The sequence below is a fragment of the Anomalospiza imberbis genome, chromosome 2 (genome assembly GCF_031753505.1).
Source record: "Anomalospiza imberbis isolate Cuckoo-Finch-1a 21T00152 chromosome 2, ASM3175350v1, whole genome shotgun sequence".
NCBI classification, from domain to species: domain Eukaryota; kingdom Metazoa; phylum Chordata; class Aves; order Passeriformes; family Viduidae; genus Anomalospiza; species Anomalospiza imberbis.
In genome coordinates, this window is record NC_089682.1 from 30,881,591 (window position 1) to 30,905,572 (window position 23,982).

The following is a 23,982-nucleotide window of genomic DNA, read 5'->3' on the forward strand; positions in this document are numbered from 1 at the left end:
ACAATTACCACCCAGAGCTGAGCCAGCACACAGAGCAAGGGCCAGCAGCTACGGGAGCTGCTGTCACCTGTGCTGGGGTTTGGGACACCCACAGCTGCCACCCCCAGGGCAGCCCATATCGCTGGCTGAGGGCTGAGAAAAGGGAAGGAGAACTAATCCAGCCTCAGAAACCTGGAGAATTCTCAGCAACTCCACTTTGTTGAGGTTATTACTCAAGTACCTTCTTTCCTCTCTCCCTCATGTCACATTTATCTGTGCACTGCTATAGAAATTTATCTACCTCTATATATGAATTTACCATCCACAGCTGCAGTGGCAAGAATTGAAAATGAGGCGCACTTTAGATGATTCTTTCCATTAGATAAGTATTGCCTGTTACACATTCCTCTCCCATACCTCGAAATACACTGAAAAATAAAAACCCGATCTTAGCAACTCTGCTTTAACTCTGACTCAAATCACTTGAGAATAGTGGGGTTTTTTTACCCCAGTCGCAGGAGTTTCAAGCTGAGGAACCATGCCCTTGTCAAATGAACTTTTTGCCATGTTTTTTACGAAAGACCTGCTTACCTTTTCCGTGCCTTCCTCCTTGAGGCTGATGATGTCCAGGTCAAAGTCCTTCCTGAGCCCGTCGGTTTTGTTGAAGGTGATGCGCCCGGTCAGGCCCTCCCACCGTGCCTGGGGACACAAACACACCCTGCCTGTAGCACCCAGCAGGAGCTGCTCTGAACCCATAACAAGAACTGTTCATAATAATTGTAATTTAAATGCACCACAGCATCCAATCACTTCCAGATTTGGGGGCTTTTAAGCATATGTGGCTTTGCTACTCTGACAAAACCCCCTTTTTTTTGTTGTTTAGTTTTTTTCTAATATGTTTTACATTTTGCAACCAGGCACAAGTCTGTGACACTTTTCATAGATTGATTTACATATGTGTGGTACTGATAAAAAAATGTAGACTGACCAAAGAGAAAGGGAGAATTGCACGTGCCCAAAGCCAGGGCAGTTCTGCACTGCACAAGAATTCGCTAAGGAACTAAAAAAAGGAGTCTGCTCTGTCCAAGCTGTGGGGCTGGGCCTTGGAGCTTCCAGGAGAAGCCCAGCCAGCACAGAGACCCCATAAAAGTTTTGCAGGGTAAGGCCATGGAATGTCACACCCAGGGGGAAGGACAGCACAATGAGGAGCAGGTCTGGTCCAAGCAGCACTTCCCTGTTCCAGCCCAACCCAGTGAATCCTAATCCTTGTTTTAAACACTGGCACCAGGGCCTGGGTTTGTCCTGCACAGCCAGGAGGGTTCCCTGTGCTGGGGAGCTCTTCTTTAGGGGGAAGGATCAAGGGCAAGGATGAGCTTTCTCCACAGTTTTAATCTCCTGGATCCCACCCAGCCCGTTTGCCTTGAAATGAGATCTCCCTCCCTCCCACCCCATTTTGTCCCCTAAGCTGGTGCTTATCCATAAAACAAAGTGATGGGTTTAAAAGTGCAGACAATCTTGATAATCTATTTCTGGGAGGTTCCCCATTAGATTAAATTTGTCAGAGAGAGCTGACGATAAATGATGGCATTGTTCCTCCGTGTGTGTCAGCCATATAATTTTAAATTACAAGCTTTTCTACCACACATCGTTCCTTGCCTCATTTAATTTATTGGAGACAGAGAACAGAGGTAAAGCTGCATTAAAAAATCACACTTACAGACTGGTGTGCCCCTTCCCTGTGTAATCTGAATTCCAGCCCTGAATCTGCAGGATTTAATCTCAGATGCTGGGGAGAGCTCACCACGTGTCTCAGGCAAATCTGGTGCATTTGGAATTTGTGGAAACAGCCAGACTTTGATACACACTTAAGTAACATAAGAATGGAAAAGCATTGATGCAACACATTTGCTGTGAGATTTTCCACCTTAATGACTTGGGAGTATACACAAGTCTCTGCTGCGAACAGTGAAACACTTGCAGGGTCATTTATTACTTATTTATTATAATGATATAATCAAGATAGCATATGGATGAATATGGACACATAGGGATGAATTTCACTCTCTAACATCCCTTTTTCCAGCCTATCTTTTTGTTCCTCTGATGTGCCTCCATCTCTTTTTCATAAAGTTGGAACATTTTATAGAACCTGCTCTTTAGAGATCAGTTTCTCATGAGTTTCAGAGAGTGTTTCTCAGAAGGGTTAAATGCTGATGGTGAGGAACATGCTTCAGATACCATCTGAATTCTGAATTTAATTTCTGGTTTTTATTTTATTGCTTCTAAACCAAAACAGAGAAAGCATCATATGCAGAGTTCTTGCTAATTAACAAACAGAAATGAAGCAGAACTTCCTGAAAAGCCAGGAGCCGCATGTGTGTTTATCACAGGGATGGGATTTCATGCTTTCACACACAGGATTTATAGCGATTTTTATGTTGCTGGTGACACATTGAGTGGTACAGAACACAATAAAAAATGAATTGGAACCTGATCAGGTAATTGATCAAAGAGCATCACTGTGAGCAGCTGTTCAGACTTCTTACTAAACCTCAAGAAGGGAGTGATGGAACAGGTTACAGACACAATTTCAGCCACCTTCAGAGGCTGGCAGGCACCTGCCACAGCCAAAATACACAAAGCAACCTAATGAGAGCTGTGAAACTCCCTGCTTTTAATGTGAAATCCTCTGCTTTCACTGCTTGAAAAGATGGGGATTGTGGGGAAAGCACAAGCTGAACTCTGGGGTTAAATATTCCAATTACAATCCCTGCTCATAGATTGATGGGAAATTACAACAACAGGAGAACGGAGCTGACTCAGCCTCCAAGGTCAAACACTCCAGAGGAGTTTTATCAATTCCCACCCATCACAGGGTCTGTATCAATTGCCACTTCACCATCTGGGATCAATGCAGCAGCCTCCATTCCAGCCAGAGCCGATCAAAAGTTTAATCCCATGATCAATCAGTTCAGCTGCTTCCAGACTTACCAGAGACTCAGGGAATATCCTGAGTGGGGAGGGACCCCCAAGGATCACCCAGCCCAGCCCTGGCCCTGCACAGGCACCAAACAATCCCACCTTGTGCATCCCTGGCAGCAGTGTCCAAACTGACTTGAGAAATTCCCCAAACAGACCAGATTCAGTTATTTATTTTGTAGAACAGACCTGCATTTTTATTCTCTCTATTTTCCTTCTCTTGCTGTTTAAGCGTAACTTGAAAATTTGGAAACTTTTCCCTAAAGGCAAGCAATCAGCTGGGGTTTTCCCTGGCTTTAATGGGAGTTTGGTCAGAAATCAGTCACTGGACTGTTCCTTGTGGGAGGAGTACACTCAGAAGCTGGAGTGAAGTCTAATTGGAGATAAGAATATTTTCCTGCCTACTCTGTTTTGTCGTGGGGTTATTTTGACCCACGGTATATATATTTAATTACTGGAGTTATAATCTGTTTATTTATTATCAGAAATTCCTAGGCAAAACTAACATCAGTTATTGATTTGATGTACATTCCTAATTAACTACAGGGGTGAAGGAACCAATATTCCCAAATTTTTGATTAGGGCTTTGATAGTACCTGACACTTGAGTGAAAAATTCAAAAACCTAGGAACACCTAAACCTACAATGCTCAGAACACCTCAGGTCTCTCTTATGTAACAAAACCTCCCAAGGCCATAAATAACAATACCACTATAATAATAAATAATAAATAAATAATAACCAAAATGCTACTGACCGAGACCAGTTTAATTTTCCTTTGGTTTTCTTTCCTTTGGGAAGAGAAAGCCCCTGCTTTATTGGAATTGCAGAGAGAGCTGCCAGATTGAAGTGACAGTGATATTGCTTCTCCTTGGAGTGGAAATCATGTGTGATGAGCCACACATCAACTTGTCAGCTCTAACAATTAATCCTCTTATTAACAGAGATCCCTCAGGATTATGGAATACAGTGAGTTAGGGTATGACTTTGCCATTATCGTGCTCCAAATCTGGCATAACTGATGGAATAAAGAGAATTTCAGCACTCGCCAGCACAGGGCTTTATCTGTGGAGATAAACTGAGAATTATGATGCTCCACAGCCTCTTTACTTGGAAGAGGTCCAGGAAAAGTCCTGGCCTTTCCCTGAGCAGCACTGGAATGGAAATGAGAGGCAGAAAGGTGCATTTTCCACGGCTGGAGGAGTGGGATTATATTGGGCTGTGAACATGGAAAATGTGACCTGTGCATTGTGTTTGAGTGAGTCTGGATATATTAAATATGTCCTGAAAAATGTTTTGTGTAGCAAATATCAAAACTTCCTCCATATATTCAGATAAAGTCACTTTGTAATGGTTCTTGGGTTTTTTTTTGTTTTGTTTTGTTTTGTTTTGTTTTGTTTTGTTTTTTTAACAAATAAATCTACTGCCCAGGAAGCATTTAATGAGCTGAAAGCAGAATGGAAGAAAATATATGTAATCTTTTTGTCAAACAGCTTGTTTTGATTTTGGATATCACAGTGCCAGTACCTTGCAGATAATTTTTTATCAATTTTCATCAATTCAATATGTATTTATTCACAGCATGCAATCCTGCAATTACTTTGCAATCTGGGCATAGATAATTCCATAAATAAGTGTTTTTCCACTTGAAATTTGATTTCAGAGTAAGAATGCCTATTGACATTGCCCTCAGCCTCATTGTCTTCTCAGGAGGCTGAGCTTTATTTCCTAATAAAGCACCATGGGATGCAATTCAGGCAGTTGTTTTGTTTGCTCTCCTAATTAAGACTTTTCAGGTCAGAGTAACAACCAGTAATGGGCTCATAGCAGAAATGCACTTCATGGACTAGAAGTAAAGTTTATGAGAAGTGAAACAAAGAAAAAAGATTGTTTTAGTAAGAGTGAATCAAGTGTTAATATTAAATTATCTGGTGAGAGCAGCCCTACCGAAGTAAACAACTGTTTCAATTTGATGTAACTGAATATTGTAGCCCCAGAGCCCAGAGAATAAATCCAGGCAGCACCCACAGCCCCTGTCACTGGCTCAGTGCTAAAATGCAATGAAGAAGATGCAGCAGAAGAGATTTTATTTCATGTTTTGGAGCAAAATCTTGTCATCTTTTCCCAGTCATTGCACAAAGATTTCAGTGCTGCTCCACAGCCCCTGTCTCAGCAGGGGAGATTTCCTGGCTCTTCTGGCATCAGGCTGTTGTACTGCCCTCTCCTTCTTATTTGTTCCACTCTGCAGGGTTGGAGTCCCGTTAAAAAAAATTCTGACATGCTGACTCTGGGAGTAATCAAAGACCATTAAACGACAGAAATGTTCTGTTCTCTTACAAGATTCTTTGTGCTCCTGTGTTTGGAGCTGCTGCCAGTCGGAAACAACAAACCGATGGATACCTCTGCAGATGGATTGCTTTCCCTTCTGTCATAATTTAAATTTCTACTTTTACTGTAATGAGAAACCTCCAGTCCCTTCTCCTTCTGGTACTGAATGCAGATGGATGGCTCTTCCTTCTCGTCTCAGTGGTTGGCATGGACCTCCTCAGAAACACAGCAGGAACTGAAATCTCTTCTGATCTCTTTCAATCTCTGAGATTTTTCTCTGTGATTCTGCCTGAGGGCATTTAACAGTCACTCCGAATCCAATCTGCATCTCTATCCTTCTCTCTACAGTTGTTCTTTAACCGTGGTTGGATTTGAACAAGGGGTGCTCACACTGGTTTTGATGATAATTGAAAAACAATCATAATCTGGGGCCTTATGCTTTAGAGGGGACATAAGCAGAACTTGGTCATTCAATTATAAACATATTTCATGTTTACCCCCATTTTTCCTTCAGCAAAGGTGGGATCATCCTTTCTGTCCCTGCTCCCCCTCTGCAGACAGACAACCACCTCCTTTTCCCTCTGAGCAGGGGTAAGGGGCACTCCCTGCAAATGCCTCCAGAAGGGCTCAAAGATTAGAACATCCTTCAGCTGTGAATGGCACTGGGTCACTGAGAGACACAGCTTCTGACAAGGATTTACTTCTCATTAAAAACTCCTTAATGGGCTGTTGCTGAGCCTTGATCTCAGACATTTCATAGTGCTGGCCCACAAAGCAAATGAGGTGACCTCAGTTCTTTTCACCTCCAAAATAAAATGCAAAAGCTCACCAGGGAGCCACTGAAGCACTTGTTAACTCTGGCATCTGCAGGAATCACTGCAGGTAACTTCTTTGTCTGAAACTGGTTTATTTGGACTGGAGTACTGAATATTTGTCTTTAGATCAGTCTGTAAAATGCCTTCACAGAATGTCAGTACCACATCACAAAACAAGAAAATTAAATTCTACCTATGTGGGCCCAAGCTATCACTCTGCCTCCTTGACTTTGTTTTCTCCATACCTATTCACTGATTCCTAATTATAAAGATCCTCTATCCCTGTTGAACAAACCAGACCCTAACATGATCTGGGGTCCAAATGTATATGCTATTTGTTTCCAACTCGTGTTGGAAACAAAGGAAACTCAATATGGTCTTATTAAACCTTTATCCCCTGCTTTTAACAACCACCTTTTTTCGGCTACATCAACCACAGGCAGATAAGACTCTCGGAGTATTTAAAGCAGTGTTTTACTGACCACGAGAGACTCTAGTTGCAAGGCCATCAGTAATTAGCTCCTATATTTCACTCCATGCAAGAGAAGCTGCTTGTCCATGATAAATGAGAGCTGTGTTCAGGCTTTGAATTGATCTGCTGGGGTACATCTGCTACTCTTGGGCAAAGTATTCTGGTTTAGGCTTCAGGAGCCCTTAGTTTTATACTCAGCATCCCCCAAAATAAGAAGGGCATCACTGCAGGGGCATTCACTGATACAAAGTCTTTTTTTAACTTTCAATTTCATTATAAATACTCTTCAAGCACAGGGACTGACGTGGGGAAAAGGTAAAACATATGTGGGACCCTCCACCTAATTTCCAGTTTTCATTTCCACGCTTCCCTATAGGAAAGGTTTCCATTTGAAAATCAAAATAAAACCGGGACTTTTGAAAGAGTGAAGGCATTTCAATTAAAATACATATTTTAGGACATCTCTGGATCAAGATCAGTCATGGATTCTTGTAAGATAGAGCATTGCTTCAGGAAGCAATTTCCTTCTTTAGAAATACTGCAGTGTTTTCTGGATATTGATCCCTGATCAAACAATCTGCAAAACAACTGGAATTGCACAGCGAAGCAAGGACAGAGCTACAGACTCACTTTTCTTTCAATTTCCAGAACAACTGTTGTAGTTACCACACAATTTTAGGAATCCTCAACATCCACAACAAACAGCAACCGAATAAAAAACATTTTACAGCATTTCAGTCTGAGACTTTGCCTCACCCAGGGTTTAGCAGCTGGGTAAGACCAGAATGGAAGCCAGGGGTAAATCAGGGGTTTGCAAGGGTTTTACCATGGAGGTGAGGGACGGTTGACCCTGTGAGTGCCAGAAACAGGAGCACAGTGAGGACCAGACAGGGAGCAGCAGTCTGAGGAAAGGGGAAGGGGAAGGGGAAGGGGAAGGGGAAGGGGAAGGGGGAAGGGGAAGGGGAAGGGGAAGGGGGAAGGGGAAGGGGGAAGGGGAAGAGGAAGGGGAAGGGGAAGGGGGAAGGGGAAGAGGAAGGGGAAGGGGAAGGGGAAAGGGGAAGGGGGAAGGGGAAGGGGAAGGGGAAGGGGAAGGGGAAGGGGAAGGACAGGACGGAAAAGGAAAAGGAAAAGGAAAAGGAAAAGGAAAAGGAAAAGGAAAAGGAAAAGGAAAAGGAAAAGAGGAAGGAAGGCCTGAGCAGGGCAGGGGGTCTGCACTTGCCTCTTTGATGAGGTTCATGAACCTGGGCCCGAAGCGCCAGGGCTTGTGGCGGTGGCACTGCAGGGAGCTGACAGTCATCTGGGCCGCTCGCTGGGAGGCCACGGCCACCATGTACACGGCGTCGTACATCAGCGCTGCTTCCGTCTGCACAAACACATCCCTGAGTTACCTCCTCTGCTGCTGCCAGCCCTGCCTGGGGCTCCTTGCAGGGAAAAGCCTCTTCTGGGCTGACCTTGGAGCCCTGAGGAGCAGCTAAATCCAGTTCTTTGCATTATTTTGGAGTGTTTTCAGCACTGGGAGGGAAACCACATCGGGTAGCTACAGGGAGAAGGAGGTCAGGGGGTCCCAGGCAGGCTGGAGAATAATTGAGCCGGGGCCTGAAGGAAAAATGGCAGCATTCCGCAGATGAGAAACTGGACTCCTTTATAGAAACTACAGAGCTGATCAGTTTTCTGTTTCTTTTCCATGTGATTTGTCTGGGAAATTAATACATTTGATTCTTTGTCTGTGGCATTTACTTGAGTAAATTACAACAGCATCAGTGTTCCCAGTATTGGAGGGTTTTGCTCAAATGTGTCTGAGTTTAAGGATCAATCTTAAGATAGTGCAGAGGATGATTTGGTCTTGATGTGCTTATCAGAATCTGCCCAAAATAATGCTCCACAACAGGAGCAAATAGTGAGATCAGAAAACATTGTGAGTGATGCGTCAAGCAGGAGGAGACAATACCAGCTGTTCTCACTGTGAAGTGTCTCACACCAGACAGTTGTTCCAAGCACACTCAGGGCATCAAGGGCTGACACCAGATCCCTCAAAATCGATGGAAATATTCCCATCAATGTCAGCAAACCTCAGTTTTTACCCTGGACTGGGCCCTCAGGATTGGATTTTACTGGCTCTGCCTGTGTCCCAGGCCCAGAGGCCCTGGGAGGAGATGCTTGGTGAGAAAGCTCCTCTGTCCTCTCTCTGTTCTGTCTAGGAGTGCTGATGCTTTGCCCTGAGCACACGGTGTCTGCAGCACTGCCAGGCCTGGCTGCTCAGTCCTGTCCTTGTGCCACTTGTCACTCATCCCTCCTTCGTGCAGCAGCGGGGAGCTCTGCCACCTCCCTTGGCTTGTCACTTCTCCCCTCACCGTGGCTCTGCTTAGGGCTGTAGGGTGCAAGAGGTCACCTCATTTTCCAAAGTCAAACACCTCACCCTGACTTGTGTGCTTTTATGTCAGGAGACAGAGACTCAGAGTCAGTCCTGGAACCTGTTTTTTTTCATTTTTGTGTGCTGCTTAAGCCACTGCAAAGAAAGCCAGAGATCTCATTAGACCAAGTCTGCCTCTGGGTGCAGTTTGGGCATCCAGCAGGACGTGAACTCAGAACCGACTTGCTTGTACCCTGCTGACTTCCACAAGCTGCTTTCAGGGCAAACAGCAGAGCATGAACCAGAAGGGATAAATCCTGAGTTAATAACAGGATGTACAGTCCTGATCTCTGTGCACTGTGCCGCCTGTCACAGCCTTATTGTCAAATGAAATGCAGCAGTGGTGCAGCTCTCCATCAAACTGGGCAATAATGGAACCTGCTGGGAATATTGAAATGATCCCAGCAAGGAGGGAGAGGCTTCCCTCCGTGCTGTGCCAGGGCATCAAGGACACTGAGATTGTGAAAATGCAAAGGAGAGCACAAGAATCAGGGACAGCAAGGAGAGAAGATGGATGGTGAGAATTTTGCTTTTCCCAGTGTTGTATTTGGGGGATTTCTGTGTGAATTCCTATCAGGAATTCCCAGGGACAATTTTCTCTCTGCTATGGGTACGGGTGAGCACGGTGACACTGCCCAAAGCAGCACCAGTGTGTACAACGCCAGGGACAGCACACTTAATGCATTTCTCCTCAGGATGTTAAGACATTTCCAAATTTTCCCTGCAATCATCTGCAATAAAGTCTATTTCTTATTGCTTTGAGCTCCACTCAGTCCATGAAATACATTGTCTCATACTGCAAAGAGATGGCAACCCTTCACCCTGCCAAAATGAATGGAGTCATGTTGTCTCTGTAATTGTTCCTATTCTTTCCTTTCCTACTTGGGGGAGTGCTGGGAGGAATCCTGATTCCCTGGCTTGATGATACCTATCATCTATCTTTAAATTACATCTCAAAAGCCATAGCTTCTGTAGAGATGGAAATTAAGAGAAAGGGCACTTTACCCATTTAAAAATGCTTCTCCCTTCCCACACATATGGGATCTGCCCCTGCAGTTTACAAATTCTGCACCTCCTCAGGAAGTCCCATTTTCTGCTGCGTTTCCCGCTGCACAATGCAGAAGGCGACGGCAGAAGCGGGGCAGCATTTCACTTTTCAGCAGCAGAGAGATGAATGATGGCACTGCACTGGGGCATTGTCCCTGTGCCACCCCTGGCAGCGTGGCTGCTCACTCCCTGCCCCTGTACCACCCCTGGCAGCGTGGCTGCTCACTCCCTGCCCCTGTGCCACCCCTGGCAGCGTGGCTGCTCACTCCCTGCCCCTGTGCCACCCCTGGCAGCGTGGCTGCTCACTCACAGTCCCTGTGCCACCGCTGGCAGCGTGGCTGCTCACTCACAGTCCCTGTGCCACCCCTGGCAGCGTGGCTGCTCACTCACAGTCCCTGTGCCACCCCTGGCAGCGTGGCTGCTCACTCACTGTGCCTGTGCCACCCCTGGCAGCGTGGCTGCTCACTCACAGTCCCTGTGCCACCCCTGGCAGCGTGGCTGCTCACTCACTGTGCCTGTGCCACCGCTGGCAGCGTGGCTGCTCACTCACAGTCCCTGTGCCACCCCTGGCAGCGTGGCTGCTCACTCCCTGCCCCTGTGCCACCCCTGGCAGCGTGGCTGCTCACTCACTGTGCCTGTGCCACCGCTGGCAGCGTGGCTGCTCACTCACAGTCCCTGTGCCACCCCTGGCAGTGTGGCTGCTCACTCACAGTCCCTGTGCCACCCCTGGCAGCGTGGCTGCTCACTCACTGTCATGGTGCCGTCGCGGAGCCCCGAGTCGGGCTTGGGCGGCGCCTGCAGCCGCTCCATCGACCACTTGTCCACCACGGAGGACACGTGCGGGTTCTCGATGTTGAGCAGCCGAAAGCCCGTCATGTTCACCCCGCTGTACCTGTAGGGCTCCAGGTCCAGTGCAAACAGGTCCTAAAGCGCCAGCAAGGACACAATCAAAACCATTTCTAAAGCAAATTGTGGGGCTTTTCCCCTGTGCCCACCCTGGCTCCCGTTTGAAACCTGGCTTAGCCAAAGCTGTGTGAGATGGGTGACATACCACACAGCTGCTTTTGGGAACGAAAAGATCCCTTCCCCGCCGCAGAACTGCTTTGCAAGCGACCTGCACATTTTAATTTATAGCAGTGCTGCAGCTCTGACAGGCCGACATGAGGAATTAGCTGGCCAGTGTCAAGCTTCTTTCTAAGCTGAGGGGAGGAAAATTCCGAGAGACACGGCAAGCGCTGCGCTTTGGCTGCTTATGAATCCCAATTTCCCCCGCTGTGCCTCCCCAGGCACCTCTGCCAGGCTGTGGGATGGATATGTCAGTGCATGCAGGCTCTGTGTGATCCAGAGCCTGGCATTTACAGGGCAGCTGGGGTGACTGAACCATGTGAGACCCTCCCGAGCTGTGTTTGTGCCACCAAAGAAAACTTCTATTATAAAATTTCCTGAGTGCTTTTATCCATTTGTGATTTTGTGGTTTTATACAGATGAGCTAGCAGTGCCCACAGTGCAAAGCTAGTCACTCTTCATTTTGTTTCACTCTGGTCCATCTGTACTGATGGTTTCTCGTTAATCGGCATACTGCAATTAATTTTCAGTGCATTAAAGTGTTAGCCAGCCCCAGAAATGGGGCCAAACAGCTTTCCTAAGAAATTGTGGGTCCTGATATTCCTAAGGAGCATTAGCACCCATTCTCCAGAGGTTTCCTTGACTAATGGCAACAAGATCTCCTAGAAGGAGGGGAAAGTTTAGCTGTCTTTTCTGAAACAGAGGAAATTCCCCCCAGATGTTGATAGTGTTCCTTACCAGTGTTGTAAAAAAGTAGTGGTAGTATTCTGTCATCATTCCCATGGAGAGAATCTGTGAAAGAGATGGAAAGGTGGAGGTACTTTACTCTGAAAGCTCCCAGTGTGCTGCAGTGCCTTTGAAAAGCAAGGGTTAGGCACATCACAGGCCATGAGAGCTTGATTGCAATAAACCCTACATTTTTCTTTAGGAGCCAAAAATATCCTGTTGTATGCAAATGGTGTTTTTATTACCTCTGCTCAGGAAAGAGGTTAAAGATTGCAAAACTTCCAGGACAAGAAAAATTACTAGACATAACGAGATGCTGATTTTTAAAATCCTTTAGTCTGCAGTTTGAGAGTGCTAAAAAGGAATTTATTAGCAGACAACACAGTTGGTAGGGAATGCTTAGGGGCAGGTTTTTGTATTCTGCTGCCAGGTGAGAACAGGACACTGCTGAGGGAGCAGGAGTAAAGTAGGAAAACAGAAAGAAGGAAGTTTCTCTAAGTGCCTTTTGTTCCACTGGGGAATGTGGGTCAGCAGGAGGGATGCCAAAACATCTGGGACAGAAGAAACTTTGGAAGAAACAGCCTCCCTGCAGCCTCCCTCCACTTGTCCCCACACTCTCACCATCATTATGCTGTCTCTGGGATCTTGTGAGGAGGAGGAGGAGGAGGAGGAGGAGGAGGAGGAGGAATTATAAACTGGGAAAGTGCTGAGGAATTCATTGCCACAACAGCAGCACAGACCAAAGTTAACTCCTGCTCAGTCCTGATCACAGCAATGTAAGGATCTGTTATTAATACCCTTTTAGGACAGTTTTTGGAGTGCCTTAATAGCTGTTTGAAAGGCAGGGGGAAATAAAGGGATTTGGCTGGCACAAATTCCCTTTGGTGGCAGAAGCCTCTGAACATCAGTAGAGTGATTGTCTATGGCAATTCCTCATATTAAAAAAAAAAAAAAAAAGAAAAAGAAAAAGAAAACCCTGAACTTTCTGAGCTGCAGCAGATAATAAAACCAGCTCAGTGTTAATCACAAACAACTGATCCGTTTCCAGCCACTAAAAGTCAAGCCAGGAGGCAACTATTTCATTGAACTGCTCCACTGGATTTACACATCAAAATTGCCTTTTTTATTTCTGATTTTATTAATCCTCTTCTATTCTGTTTCTTGGAGCTCTTTTATTACGTGTAGAATAAACTGGAGGAGGCTGTTCCTGCCCTGTTTATGCACAGATAACAATACAGGGCTCCAGCCAGGGGAACTTTTGTGTGCTGTGCTTCCCAGCTGATCTGGCTAGACTCAGTCCCCCTCCCTGGAGCCACTGGATTTCTGTGGCTTTGCAAAGGAGGTGCCAAATTTATGGGAATTTTATGATGCAGATCTCCTCTGAGCTGAAACTGCACTGAAAGAGCCCAACTGTGACCCTGTGGGGCTCAGAGCAGCTGCCAGGTTAAACACAGGTGGTCTGAGCCCAGGAAATGCCCAAATGTCTTTGGTCCATTGCAGGAGGTTTGCAGTCAGTCATGGCGGTGCTTTGGGGTGAAGGCAAGTTCTTCTCCGTTTACACGGGGGGATCCAAATGCCCAGATTGAAGTTACTGATTCCTCCCAGCCTGGATTGCAGCCTGGGGCAGGAGAGCTGAGAGGCCACTGCACCTCTGGTAGCAGAGAGCACAAGCTCCAGCTTGCCTGCACGGACAGTGCTGCTCCACCTAATGCCTGGAAATGCAGGTTCCCATGAGGCAGCCAGGCATTTGCTGCAGCGATTGCCAAGTGGAGCCTGGGTGTCTGGCAAGCGTTTCCCAGCTTGTGCTGCTGCAGCTGCACTGCTAAAGGTAGCAGGTAGCTGAGGCAGGGCAGCTTTCCTGTCAGATCCGAGGGGAGCAGCCTGACAGGAGGGTTTGCCTCTGAACACGCACTGATGAAAGCTTTTGGGAAATACTGACCCCCAGGCAGCGCCCTGTGAACACAGCTGGCAGGACACACACAGAGCTGGGAATGATCATGATTGCAGAAGTCGTGCCACAGGTTTGTTCTTTAAAGCAAAACCACTCCAAAACAAGGCACAAAAAAATGCCCAAACAAACAAACAAACAAAACCCCCAAACACCGGGAGAAACAAAGCCCCTGAGGACAACAGCCTCAACTGGTTGTCCTCCCCTCTCTCAGTCATTAAGGATGAGAATTAGCTAAAAGCTATTTAGCACTTTGACATGCCTGTGACATGTGCATTAGATACTAAATAAGGGCTTTTTATTCGAGGATCAAGCAGACTTTGCAGTAATAATTTATGTTTAAGGGTAATATGGCTGCTAAGCAAAATTCGCACCGAAGGACGATTTAATGCTCAGATGCAGGAAAACAGGAGATGGAATCAAGTCAAAGCAAAAGCAGGAGGAATGCTGAGAATCATGCTGGACATCCCAAAGTATCAATGACTCCCAAGCCTTCATTCCCTAGATGCTCCTGTCAGTGTAAATAGGAGTTTCCAGGGCTCTTCTGCTGAGTGTCTGCAGCTCAGCAGACACAGGAAAGCAGCTCCCAGCAGCTCCCAGGAGCAGGACAATAAGAGCCTGCTTGGAGCAAGGATGGATTTCAGGCTGGGCCACCCCTGACGCACCTGGCCAAGCTTCCCACAGAGCAGGTGACCTGAAAGAGAGAAGCAGGCCAGGAGAAAAAGGGGAAGGCAACATCTCTGTCTGTGTGCCTGCCCACAGCAAACTGGGATGAGGTTTCTTTGCACATTGCTATTTAAATAACTTTGCATGTAATTATGTAAATAATTATGCACCTGATACAAATGTCCTATTTAAATAATAACAGCTTTTACTTACAGTGGAACTCAGATGAATGTAAACTAGGGAAATCAGCCTCAGATATTCTCCTTGTACATCCCCTGCCCAGCCTTCCCTGTATAACATTTGTTCTTCAGCCAAACTCAGATATGTCTGGACAATGGGAGATAAAGATACTTCCATCCCTAATTATGCATTCCAGATCAGGAGCCTGGGCCTTGTCCTGTGCAGCTGTGCACTTTCAGCTGCAGGTCATGAACCATGAAGTGAATCCAAGAAAGTATCAGTGGTCAAATTATAGATGGCGAGCTGAGAGACTGGATAAAAATACTCTCTCTTATGTCTGAAAATCTCTTTTGGGTGCCCTGTTCTTGGCTTGAATCACATCCCAGCTCTAACTTGCATTTGTTCAACTTGTAAAAAACTCCCTGCCTCATTTAGATCCATTGTCAGTCTGCCTTCGAGGCGAGCTGGAACTGGAATGATGGGCAAGTGCCTTAGTGGGAACTGCACCAAATCCTGTGCTTGCTTTCATTCTGTATTTCCCTCACTTGAGCTATTATTTCATTTCATGACCATTAACTGCATTTCATTTTCCAATTAATTAGCCCCTCTGCTTTCTAAGGCCAGTCCATCCCTGCTTCTCACCCACAGGGGGGCACCTGAGGGATGTGCCACTGGTATTTCTCCAATGGAAGTGGGAACAGAGCTAATCCTGCCTTTCCTTAGCAGGGAGTGGGCTCCAGCCTACCTGCCAGGTCCCTCAAAGGAGCACAGTCAGGAGCTGAAGTTTTCTATTCTCATGTCTGTTGCTGTCCCAGGAATGTACTCCATGGTGACACCTGGTTTTTCAGCCTTCTGGAAGAACTGAATTAGTGATTCTTTTCTTTTAGTTGTCTGTCACATAGTCTCTACAGGATGCTCTGTGAGAGCCCTAAACCTGATTAAATATACAGTACACTTCCTCAAATGTATTTTGGGGGTGTGAAGAAAGGCGTAGGTAATTTAAGGTTAGCAGGGATGTACTTTCTGAGAGGTGAGTTTGCCTAGCAGTAAAATCTGTGTTCACTCCTGGTGTGTTAGCACAAGCTGAGGGTTAAGCACAACAACTCAGCCTCTTCAGCCAAGTTCCTCATACAGAAGGCAACATCAGACTGAACAGTGTGCAGGATAAATTGCAGGCTTTGTGCATAAAGCAGATGGCAATTTGCAAGAGCCACATTTAATTTACTGGTTATGTAACTGGGAGTGCTTGTCTAATGCAGACAGAGCAGCGACCCTCTGTCCACCAAATATTCCAGGTAAATGCCATAACCAGCAAAGGAGGGCCAGGCCTCGTGGGGCTGGGCAGGGACTGAGGGAATCCAGGCTCTCTGAGCGTGTCAGAGAGAAGGGGAGCAGCTTGTTCAGCTGAGTGCAGGCTCTGTATTGCAGCTGAATTAGGTTATTGATTCACCTGTTCTTGCTGTGCACACAACAAGCATGGCTTGATGGGGTTTTAGTGGAAGCCATAAATAAGCAGAAATTAGAGAAAAAATCTGTCTTTTGTGGTGTTTTGTAAAGCAGAGGCTGGAGGAGACGAGTGAAGAGGTCCCTGGCGCACACACTGCCAGCACAGCTCCAGCAGAGTTCTGGGCTAATCCTTCTGCTCTCATAAGAGCTTTTGGGCACCTCCCTCCCTAGGAAACAAGCAGTGTCCCCTCCCTGCTCCATGGGCTACTAAACACCTACTACATTACCTAAATACAGTGAACAGACAAGAAGGAGCTGCTCTGGGGACAGCTTTACGTGCCCCTGAGTCCTGCTCCTGTTAGAAATCTTACATAATTTAACACCACCACCTGTTTTCCCTGTGACGGCTATGGATTGTTTGCAAAGTTAAAAATATTCTCTACTGACGTCACGGAGTTTCCTTGAAATTATTTCTCCAGTGTTTAATATCTTGCTTCATCCAGGGTACGATGACAGAGGGGTTTGTGAGTGCAGGGATGGGGAGATGAACAGGGCTCTTCCTGTAACGTGCAATCAGGGGAGTCCCACAGGAATTCAGAGCCCTTCACACCTCCCCATTTCACAGCTGCCTCTGGCAGGGAGGAACTCAGCCCCTGAGTTATTGCTGCCAGCATCTACACTCAGCCACAGAACTAGCTCACAGAAAAGCCATTTCCCCTCTCTTTCTAGCCTATATTTATGTTGTTCCCTCTCCCACGGCGCTGACCCACAGGTGTACCTCTCTCAATTTTCCTGTTTTCTCCCACACTGTCATTCCCCCTCCTTCCCCAGTTCTTCAGGCACTGGAGAGCATTATCTGTATCTGCAGCCTGTCACTTGTCTGGCTGATCCATATCCCACACAAACTTTTCTGCTGCTTTGCCCTGCTTTAGTGCATCTTTCAGCACTCCTCCTCCTTTGACACCCAGGTTCTGCATTTTGGGTTTTTTTCCATACCCAGCCCGGCATATTGGAAGCTTTGTGCCTCCTGCAGGGTGCCAGACATCTGCACCTTCATCTTGCTGGTCCTTCAAAATCTGTGTTGTCAACTTAACTCTTCCCCCACAGATCTCCTTTTGGAGCAGCCAAAAGTGGGGATACTTTTGGGCAGCCCTGCAGTGAGCAGAGTAGGGGGACAGCCCCCTCCCCCTGCCCAAACAGTGCTGCTACAGTGCCCTCCCCACCCCTGTACCTCAAATCATTCACACCAAGGAAATCCTAACATGTAGTGCAGGACAGCATTCCTGGGAGCAGGAAATCTCACCCTACAGGCTCACAGGAATTGTGTGCTGCAGCTGATCTAGGACTCTGCAAGCCCCAAGTTTCTCCAGCCTGGAGAGGAACATTCCAGGCTCCACACACGAATGCAGTAACTTGCCTTACCAATTCTGGCACAAAAAGCTGCTCTGCAGAACTTCAGTATTCCAGTAAAACATTCTGGGATGGGAACAGAAAGGGACCTTTATGGGTATTTAGTCAGTGAAAGCTCTCTGCTGCTCTTCTGGGAACAGGGTATCCCATCAGACTGCCTGGCAGGAGAAATAACAACTCGTCCCTCATCCCTAGGGGTGCAGCAAGAAGGGAACTGCCCTCAAATTCATGGAGCTGTTTCCTGCAGGTCAACAAACTGTGCTTTAGACTTTGATTGTCGAGGAATATACAGCAAGTGACACCAGTAAATTGTAATTCCCACCACTCCCTGTGTGCCCCTGGGAACGTCCCAGCCCATTAATGTCAGCCCCTGTTTGTCCTTGCCTGCTGTGGCTGCCCAAATCTCACACTCAGCCTGGGCCAGCCCTCACACAACAACCTCTCCCATCAGTTTAAAGGATAGCTTTTCCTTCTGATTCTGCCTCTATTTTTTAAGGGATAGAAATAAAAACTCTGTTGATCAAACCAGGAGAAGCTGAAACACAGGGAGTGATGTCCCTAGTGAGGCAGGACCTGGAATGTCAGAAAAAAAAGCCTGTTTGCTCCTGTGGGATACACATGGGGCTCCCTGGGGCTGTCAGTGGCTCAGTGCAGCCCAGCTGCTGCACCTTTTGTTGTAACTTCTGTCCCTGCATTCACAAGCCCCTGGGCCAGGCTGGTTTTGGTGGAAGTGGGATCAGAGAGGCTGACAGATTTCGGGGAACAGGCTCACATGGAGCTCTGCCTCCCCGTCCCCGGTACCTGCTTGAGGATTTCTGCCGCCGTCTCGTGCGAGCAGTCGAATATCACATAGAACTCCTTGCCCTTCTTCATTTCCTTCAGCAGAGGCCTGGCATCCTTGTTCCCAGAGGGCAGCTGGCGGATTTTGATCTTGATATTGTATCTGGAAGGGGCTTTGATGAGCTCCTGCAGGCGAATTAGACCTGAGGAATGACAGGCAATGACACAATCAGCATCCCATGCCACTAGGATTTAGTGTCAGTTATACAGGGTGTCTCACACTCCACACTCCCTAAGGATAATTGCTACTTCCATATTTGCCAGCTTCCTAGCTAATGCTATTAAAGCTTTTCATTCCCATGTTGGAACTTGGCTTCTAAATATTTTGAAAGGTGTTTTTAAATGGTTGGCTACAGGATATGTTTGCAGTGATGTAATACAATATAAATATATTGTAGTATGTTTAAATTGAGACATGAAAAGCAAATAAGGGTTCTTCCTGTGCAGCTCATTATTATTCCAATACTAAACAGCAAGAAGATAAAATTGAGGAAACCTCCTCCTAACATTCCTGCCGGGTGTCACTCAGCAGCTGTGAGTTCTTAGAGAGTCTTTTGGGATGCAGCTCTGCATCCTCGAACACGGGTGATTTCTCAGACTTGGCGTTCAGCTGGCACAGCTTTACACGCCTCAGCTGAAGTCAGTGGAGCTCAGACAGAGCCCTGTCCAAGTGTTTAAACACACTGCAGTTCCACTGGCTAATTCAGCACTCCTGTGTAATTTGCACTGCCTCCAAAACCGAGGGAAGATTGTTAAGAGCTCTTTGAGGTGTGTGATTACAGCCTCTCATTATCCACGAATGCAATTCACCCACAAAAATGCCTGATCTCCTGCTGAGGGGAAGTAAAAGGCTGCCTTAAATATATGCATAGAGAGAGAGAACACAGGCAAGGAGCGCTTATTGAACAAAAATCAAACAAATTATTAAAATGAAGGAACTCCTGCCTTTCCTGCTGGGAGTGGGGATAGTATTTGTGTGGGGTGTGAGTGCCCCTGGTTGAGTGGCACATTTAAGGCAAGACAAAGCTCCCTCTTCCCTCTGAGGTTCGAGGGCTGTTGGCTTTCACTCAAGTGCTGGCAACATGCTTGGGGAAAAGCTGCTCTGCCCCCGCCTGCAGGGCCAGGCCTGCTCCTTGCTGGTTTTCTAGTACCAACAATCAATAGAGAAAATGAAACATGATGAGCATTCAGCTGGAAATGCTGCATGCACCGGGAGCTGGGCCTGGCCAGGAGCCAGCTGAGGAACAGGAAACCACTGGAGCTGATTCTGATGGCAATGGGTTCCCAGCACTCACTGACAAAGGGCTTGGGGTCACCTGGCTGGGAAGGTGCATCTCGGTGCTCCCAGAGCTCACCCCTGCCTGCAGTGCTGTGGGGTGGCAGCTCCAGGAGGGAAAATGAGATTTGGGAGGAGGAGTCCAGGAAGCCTTCATCATCTCATCCTCACCTCTCTCTGAGAACTGGTGTTTGTCTTCCCAGCAACAAAAAGGAACTGAGTGCAAGTGTGAAAGCAAACGTGAAAAGCAAAAAAAAAAACCCTAAAGGATTTGTCAAGCCACCTCCCTCTCCTTTAAGGGGGAAGAAATTACTGTGTGCCTTAAAATATCTCCTTTGGTCCCATCAGACTGGGGCCTTGCAGTTCCCAACGCTTCCTGCTGCCACATGAAGTGAGATGGAGCCCAGGTGTGGTGTCCTGGAGAAGCCAAAGCAGCAGCGGAAAGAACTGCAGCTATTTTTCTGCAGGACACCCCCTGAGCCCATCCAGTGCCACCCCCTGCCCTGGGCAGGGACAGCTCCCGTGAGATCAGGGTGCTCTGGGTCCAACCTGGCTGAGGTGTTTTTATTTCTTGTGTGTAACGATGTCAAACATTAGGGATGAGAAACAAAAGAGCTTGAGTTAACTGGCATCACTCTAACCCCAAATCCAAGGACTATTTGTACTGATCAAAGTTGACATGTTTACTTTCCTGACTCTGAGTTAATAAGATGATTGATGATTAATTTAGTTTGTAAATATCTCTGCAAATGGAATCTCATTAATATCAGGCATTTTTGTGGCTGAGCAGGTACACAGCACTTGGTGTTTTGGAATGCCAATTAGGTTATGGGGTGGGCTGGAAAAGACCTCTCCTTGTTTCTATTCTGTCGAGAAGATTTGCCTAGGAGCTACTGGAGAATGTCCAGTAGGGGCCACAGAGGGGATGTGGGGTCTGGAGCATCTCTCTTGTGAGGAGACGCTGTGGGAGCTGGGCCTGGTCAGTGTGGGGAAGGCTGAGAGGGGATCCATCAATCCACACAAACATCCCATCAATCCACACAAATGTCCCCAAGGGCTGTCAGAGGATGGTGCCACACACTGCTCAGTGGTGCCAGTGAAAAGATGAGGTGCAGTGGCCAGGAACTGAAACACAATGAGTTCCACCTCAACCTGAGGGAGAACTTCTGTCCAGCTGCCCAGGGAGGACCTGGAGTGTCCATCTCTGGGGACATCCCAAACCCACCTGGAGAGTTCTGTGTCACCTGAGTCAGTGACCCTGCCTTGGCAGGGGGGTTGGACTAGGTGATCTCCAGATTCTGGGATTCTGGGATCAGTTTGAAGCTGTGTTATGGGTTCCACAACCAGGAAGCAAAATGAGATTGACTGTTCAAGCCCCAGGGGCTCCTTCCCAAGGTCTGGTGAAGCGAGCAGCTTTCCAAAAGCCATAGCAGCAGCAGGACAGCAGGACAGGGGTTTTTCTCCTGTGACCCAGGAAAGCTGCTGCCAGGAGGGCACGGCAGAGTGAGCTGCCCCAGGTCTGGTGGACTCTGCCACAAGCAGCCCCGCAGGCAGGCAGCAGCACTCACCCGTGCTGTCCTCGTACACCACGGTGACGATTTTCCAGTTGTAGTAGAGCACGAGGTCCAGGACAGCCCTGCTGATGGCGGCGTAATCGGGGTACAGGTTGATGTAGAAGGCGTCCCTGTTGTCCACGGTGGGGTGCTTCCAGCGTGTCTGGATGTGCGGCACCTCCAGGGCGTTGCAGATGGACTGCACGGCGCTGACCGACGAGCTGTGCGCCGGCCCGAACAGGGCAGCCACGCCCAGGGCCAGCTGGTCACAGGCTGAGGCACAGGAGTTAGTGGGTAACAGCAAGGGACCTGTGGCACGCTCGCTGGGGACTTTTACCCTCCATTCATGCCCATCTCTCAAAGGAGAACAGAGCATTGCGTTGCTCCCAGACCCACCAAGAAATGTGCCAGTGATCCCTGAGGTGTTCAGTGGGGTTATAGGCTAAAGGGAGAGGCTGAGGGAGCTGGGAAGGGGCTCAGCCTGGAGAAAAGGAGGCTCAGGGGGGACCCTGTGGCTCTGCACAACTCCTGACAGGAGGGGACAGCCAGGGGGGTTGGGCTCTGCTCCCAGGGAACAGGGACAGGAGGAGAGGGAACGGCCACAGGCTGGGTCAGGGGAGGTTTGGATAGCATGGAATGAGAATTTCTCCATGGAAGGGGTTGTTGAGCATTGTCAGGGGCTGCCCAGGGAGGTCTGGAGTCCCCATCCCTGGAGGTGTCCAAGGAAGGGCTGGAGGTGGCACTCAGTGCTCTGGGCTGGGGACAAGGTGGGCATTGGGCACTCCAATGCTGGGACTCCATGGAGCTGGGACTCCATGGGCTGGGAGGGCTTTTCCAGCCTCAGCGATTCTGGTTTGATTGTGGTTCTGAAAATGGCTTTACTGATCAGCTTTATAACCTTGACCTTGCTTGCTGCAAATAAAACCTTCTGTGCTCGTTGCCTTGCAGATCACATGGATTCCTGAACTGCCTTTCTCAGAATGGCTTTATCCCAGAGGAACCAGGGGCTCTCTGGCTGCCACAGGAACCTCACAGCAATGAAGTTGCTTGTCAGAGCATCAGGTAACACATCCCTGCAGCCACAGCAAGCTCTCCAGGGATCCCCCTGGGACTGGCACCTTTCTGCCTGTGTGAGCTGCTCTCATTCCAGGCTGCTGCAGGGGCACGAGCAGCAAAGGGCACTGCCCTCCATAATGTGTGCTCACAGAGCAGGCACGAGTGCCCAAAGCCCTTGGAAATGGCACAGGAAAATAAAAAACCCACACACACTGACATTTTATACCCCTCCAAATGCATCAACAAGGCTTTCCTTCTCCTTGTGCCCATATCTCAGCCTGAAGAGCCCTGCCTGGAGCTGTCTCTGCATTTTTCTTTCTCTCCCATGTCTTTGCAGGCTGACCGACAGGAGATGAAGTAATATCAGTTATTTCTGTCCACTGGTAAAATTTACTGCCAATGTTTTTAACAAGGCTCCCGACTGAGACAAAGCCCTGCACTGAGCTGCAGGGCTGCTCTCCTTGTGAGGGTGGGAAGTTCAGAAATTGCTGTGATTGAGGGAAATATTAAATACACCAACTTCCACAATGAGCTGAGATTCTTTAAATCCATATTTAGCTCTCTGACTGTAATAGAATATGACAGAAAATCAATTATTTTCTGTTTCCATTCTACAAATGAGTGTTTCACAGACAGTATGAAGTGCACAGGCTTTCCAGGTTTAATTCAGAAGCCTTTCTAAAGCATCACAGGTTTAATGTGTGAATTCCATAAATAACTTCAATAATTCATGATAAGAAGAAATTACTGCTGTCTGTGTGAGTTTCTTGAATGTAGATTGACAACTTCCTATATATTAAATGGAGAAGGCACTTTCACAACAGTCACAGAAGAGATCCTCACTCTACAGGGAATCTGAAATACTGCATCAGCCTGGATTATACAGATTAGAAATCCACCACAGTTGAGATTCTACAGCATACAGCTCCAGCATATACCTGATAACTGAAAAAGAATGCAAAAAATGCCATTGACAGCTCTTTTTGATGTTCTTTGGAATCATTCTTCTTTTCTCCACTCTTACTAAGAAACTGAAGTGGCACGAGGAAAATTTGGTAGTGCAGATGTTTGAAAGGTGACAGCTCACCAGCTTGGTTTCTGAAGTGAGGCATTTTTATTTTCCAGCCTTCTAGCAAATCCAGTTCCAGGAACTGGGCTGGTCTTTACAATATTTTATCAAACTTTGAGCTTACTTCCTAGAGGCCAAAGAACACATGGAGCTAAAGGAAAGTTGTGACTTATTACCCCTCTCTGTTTTGGCCTGCAAGTCAATTAGATGGGAGTAAATTGAGGCATAATTTTCCTTCTCAGGACAAAAAAACAAAAAACAAACAAACAACAAACAAAAAAAAACCCCAAAAAAAAAGAAACCAAAAAAAACCCCCACAAACGAACAAAAAAAATACCCAAACAAAAACAAAAGACATAAAAAATTCCAAACTTGACCACTCCAATTCTTACAATTGTTTATAACAGAGAAACTTATTTCTGCCTCCAGGCCACTGGGCATTAATATTTCAGGGCATGGGGACTACTGGCCTCTGGTCTTTAAAATGCAGGAGAAATAATTTACCAATAATGGGTATCTGTGCTAATTATGGGTTTGTGACGTCCCACTGTGCTTCCTGTGAGTCTGTGATCATTTTTCTGCAGAATTCCAGGTGGTAAATCTGTGTTTTGGAAAGAAAAATGGCTTGGACTTGCCACCTGCCATCTGGGCATCTGGGGCTCTTAGCATGCAGACATGACGTAGGGTTTATTCAGGAAGCACATGACAGGTCCAAGC

General features: G+C 47.2%; 1 protein-coding gene and 1 long non-coding RNA gene across 5 annotated transcripts in view; one reads left to right on the forward strand and one right to left on the reverse strand.

Moving 5' to 3' along the window:
* The window catches only part of GRIK1 (glutamate ionotropic receptor kainate type subunit 1), a 104,247-nt gene that overhangs the window by 29,403 nt on the left and 50,862 nt on the right, over nucleotides 1–23,982 (reverse strand). For all 4 annotated transcript variants that reach the window (XM_068180410.1, XM_068180407.1, XM_068180411.1 and 1 more), the window contains exons 3-8: nucleotides 21,156–21,413; nucleotides 18,273–18,454; nucleotides 11,834–11,887; nucleotides 10,781–10,954; nucleotides 7,793–7,936; nucleotides 571–678 (exon numbers count right to left, since the gene is read on the reverse strand). In XM_068180410.1, coding sequence (XP_068036511.1) covers nucleotides 571–678; nucleotides 7,793–7,936; nucleotides 10,781–10,954; nucleotides 11,834–11,887; nucleotides 18,273–18,454; nucleotides 21,156–21,413 — 920 coding nt within the window. The remainder of the gene's footprint in view (nucleotides 1–570; nucleotides 679–7,792; nucleotides 7,937–10,780; nucleotides 10,955–11,833; nucleotides 11,888–18,272; nucleotides 18,455–21,155; nucleotides 21,414–23,982) is intronic.
* LOC137468590 (uncharacterized) overlaps nucleotides 1–23,982 on the forward strand; it is a 45,210-nt gene that overhangs the window by 1,504 nt on the left and 19,724 nt on the right. The window contains exon 2 of the long non-coding RNA XR_010996036.1: nucleotides 22,089–22,202. This is a non-coding gene — a long non-coding RNA (uncharacterized lncRNA). The remainder of the gene's footprint in view (nucleotides 1–22,088; nucleotides 22,203–23,982) is intronic.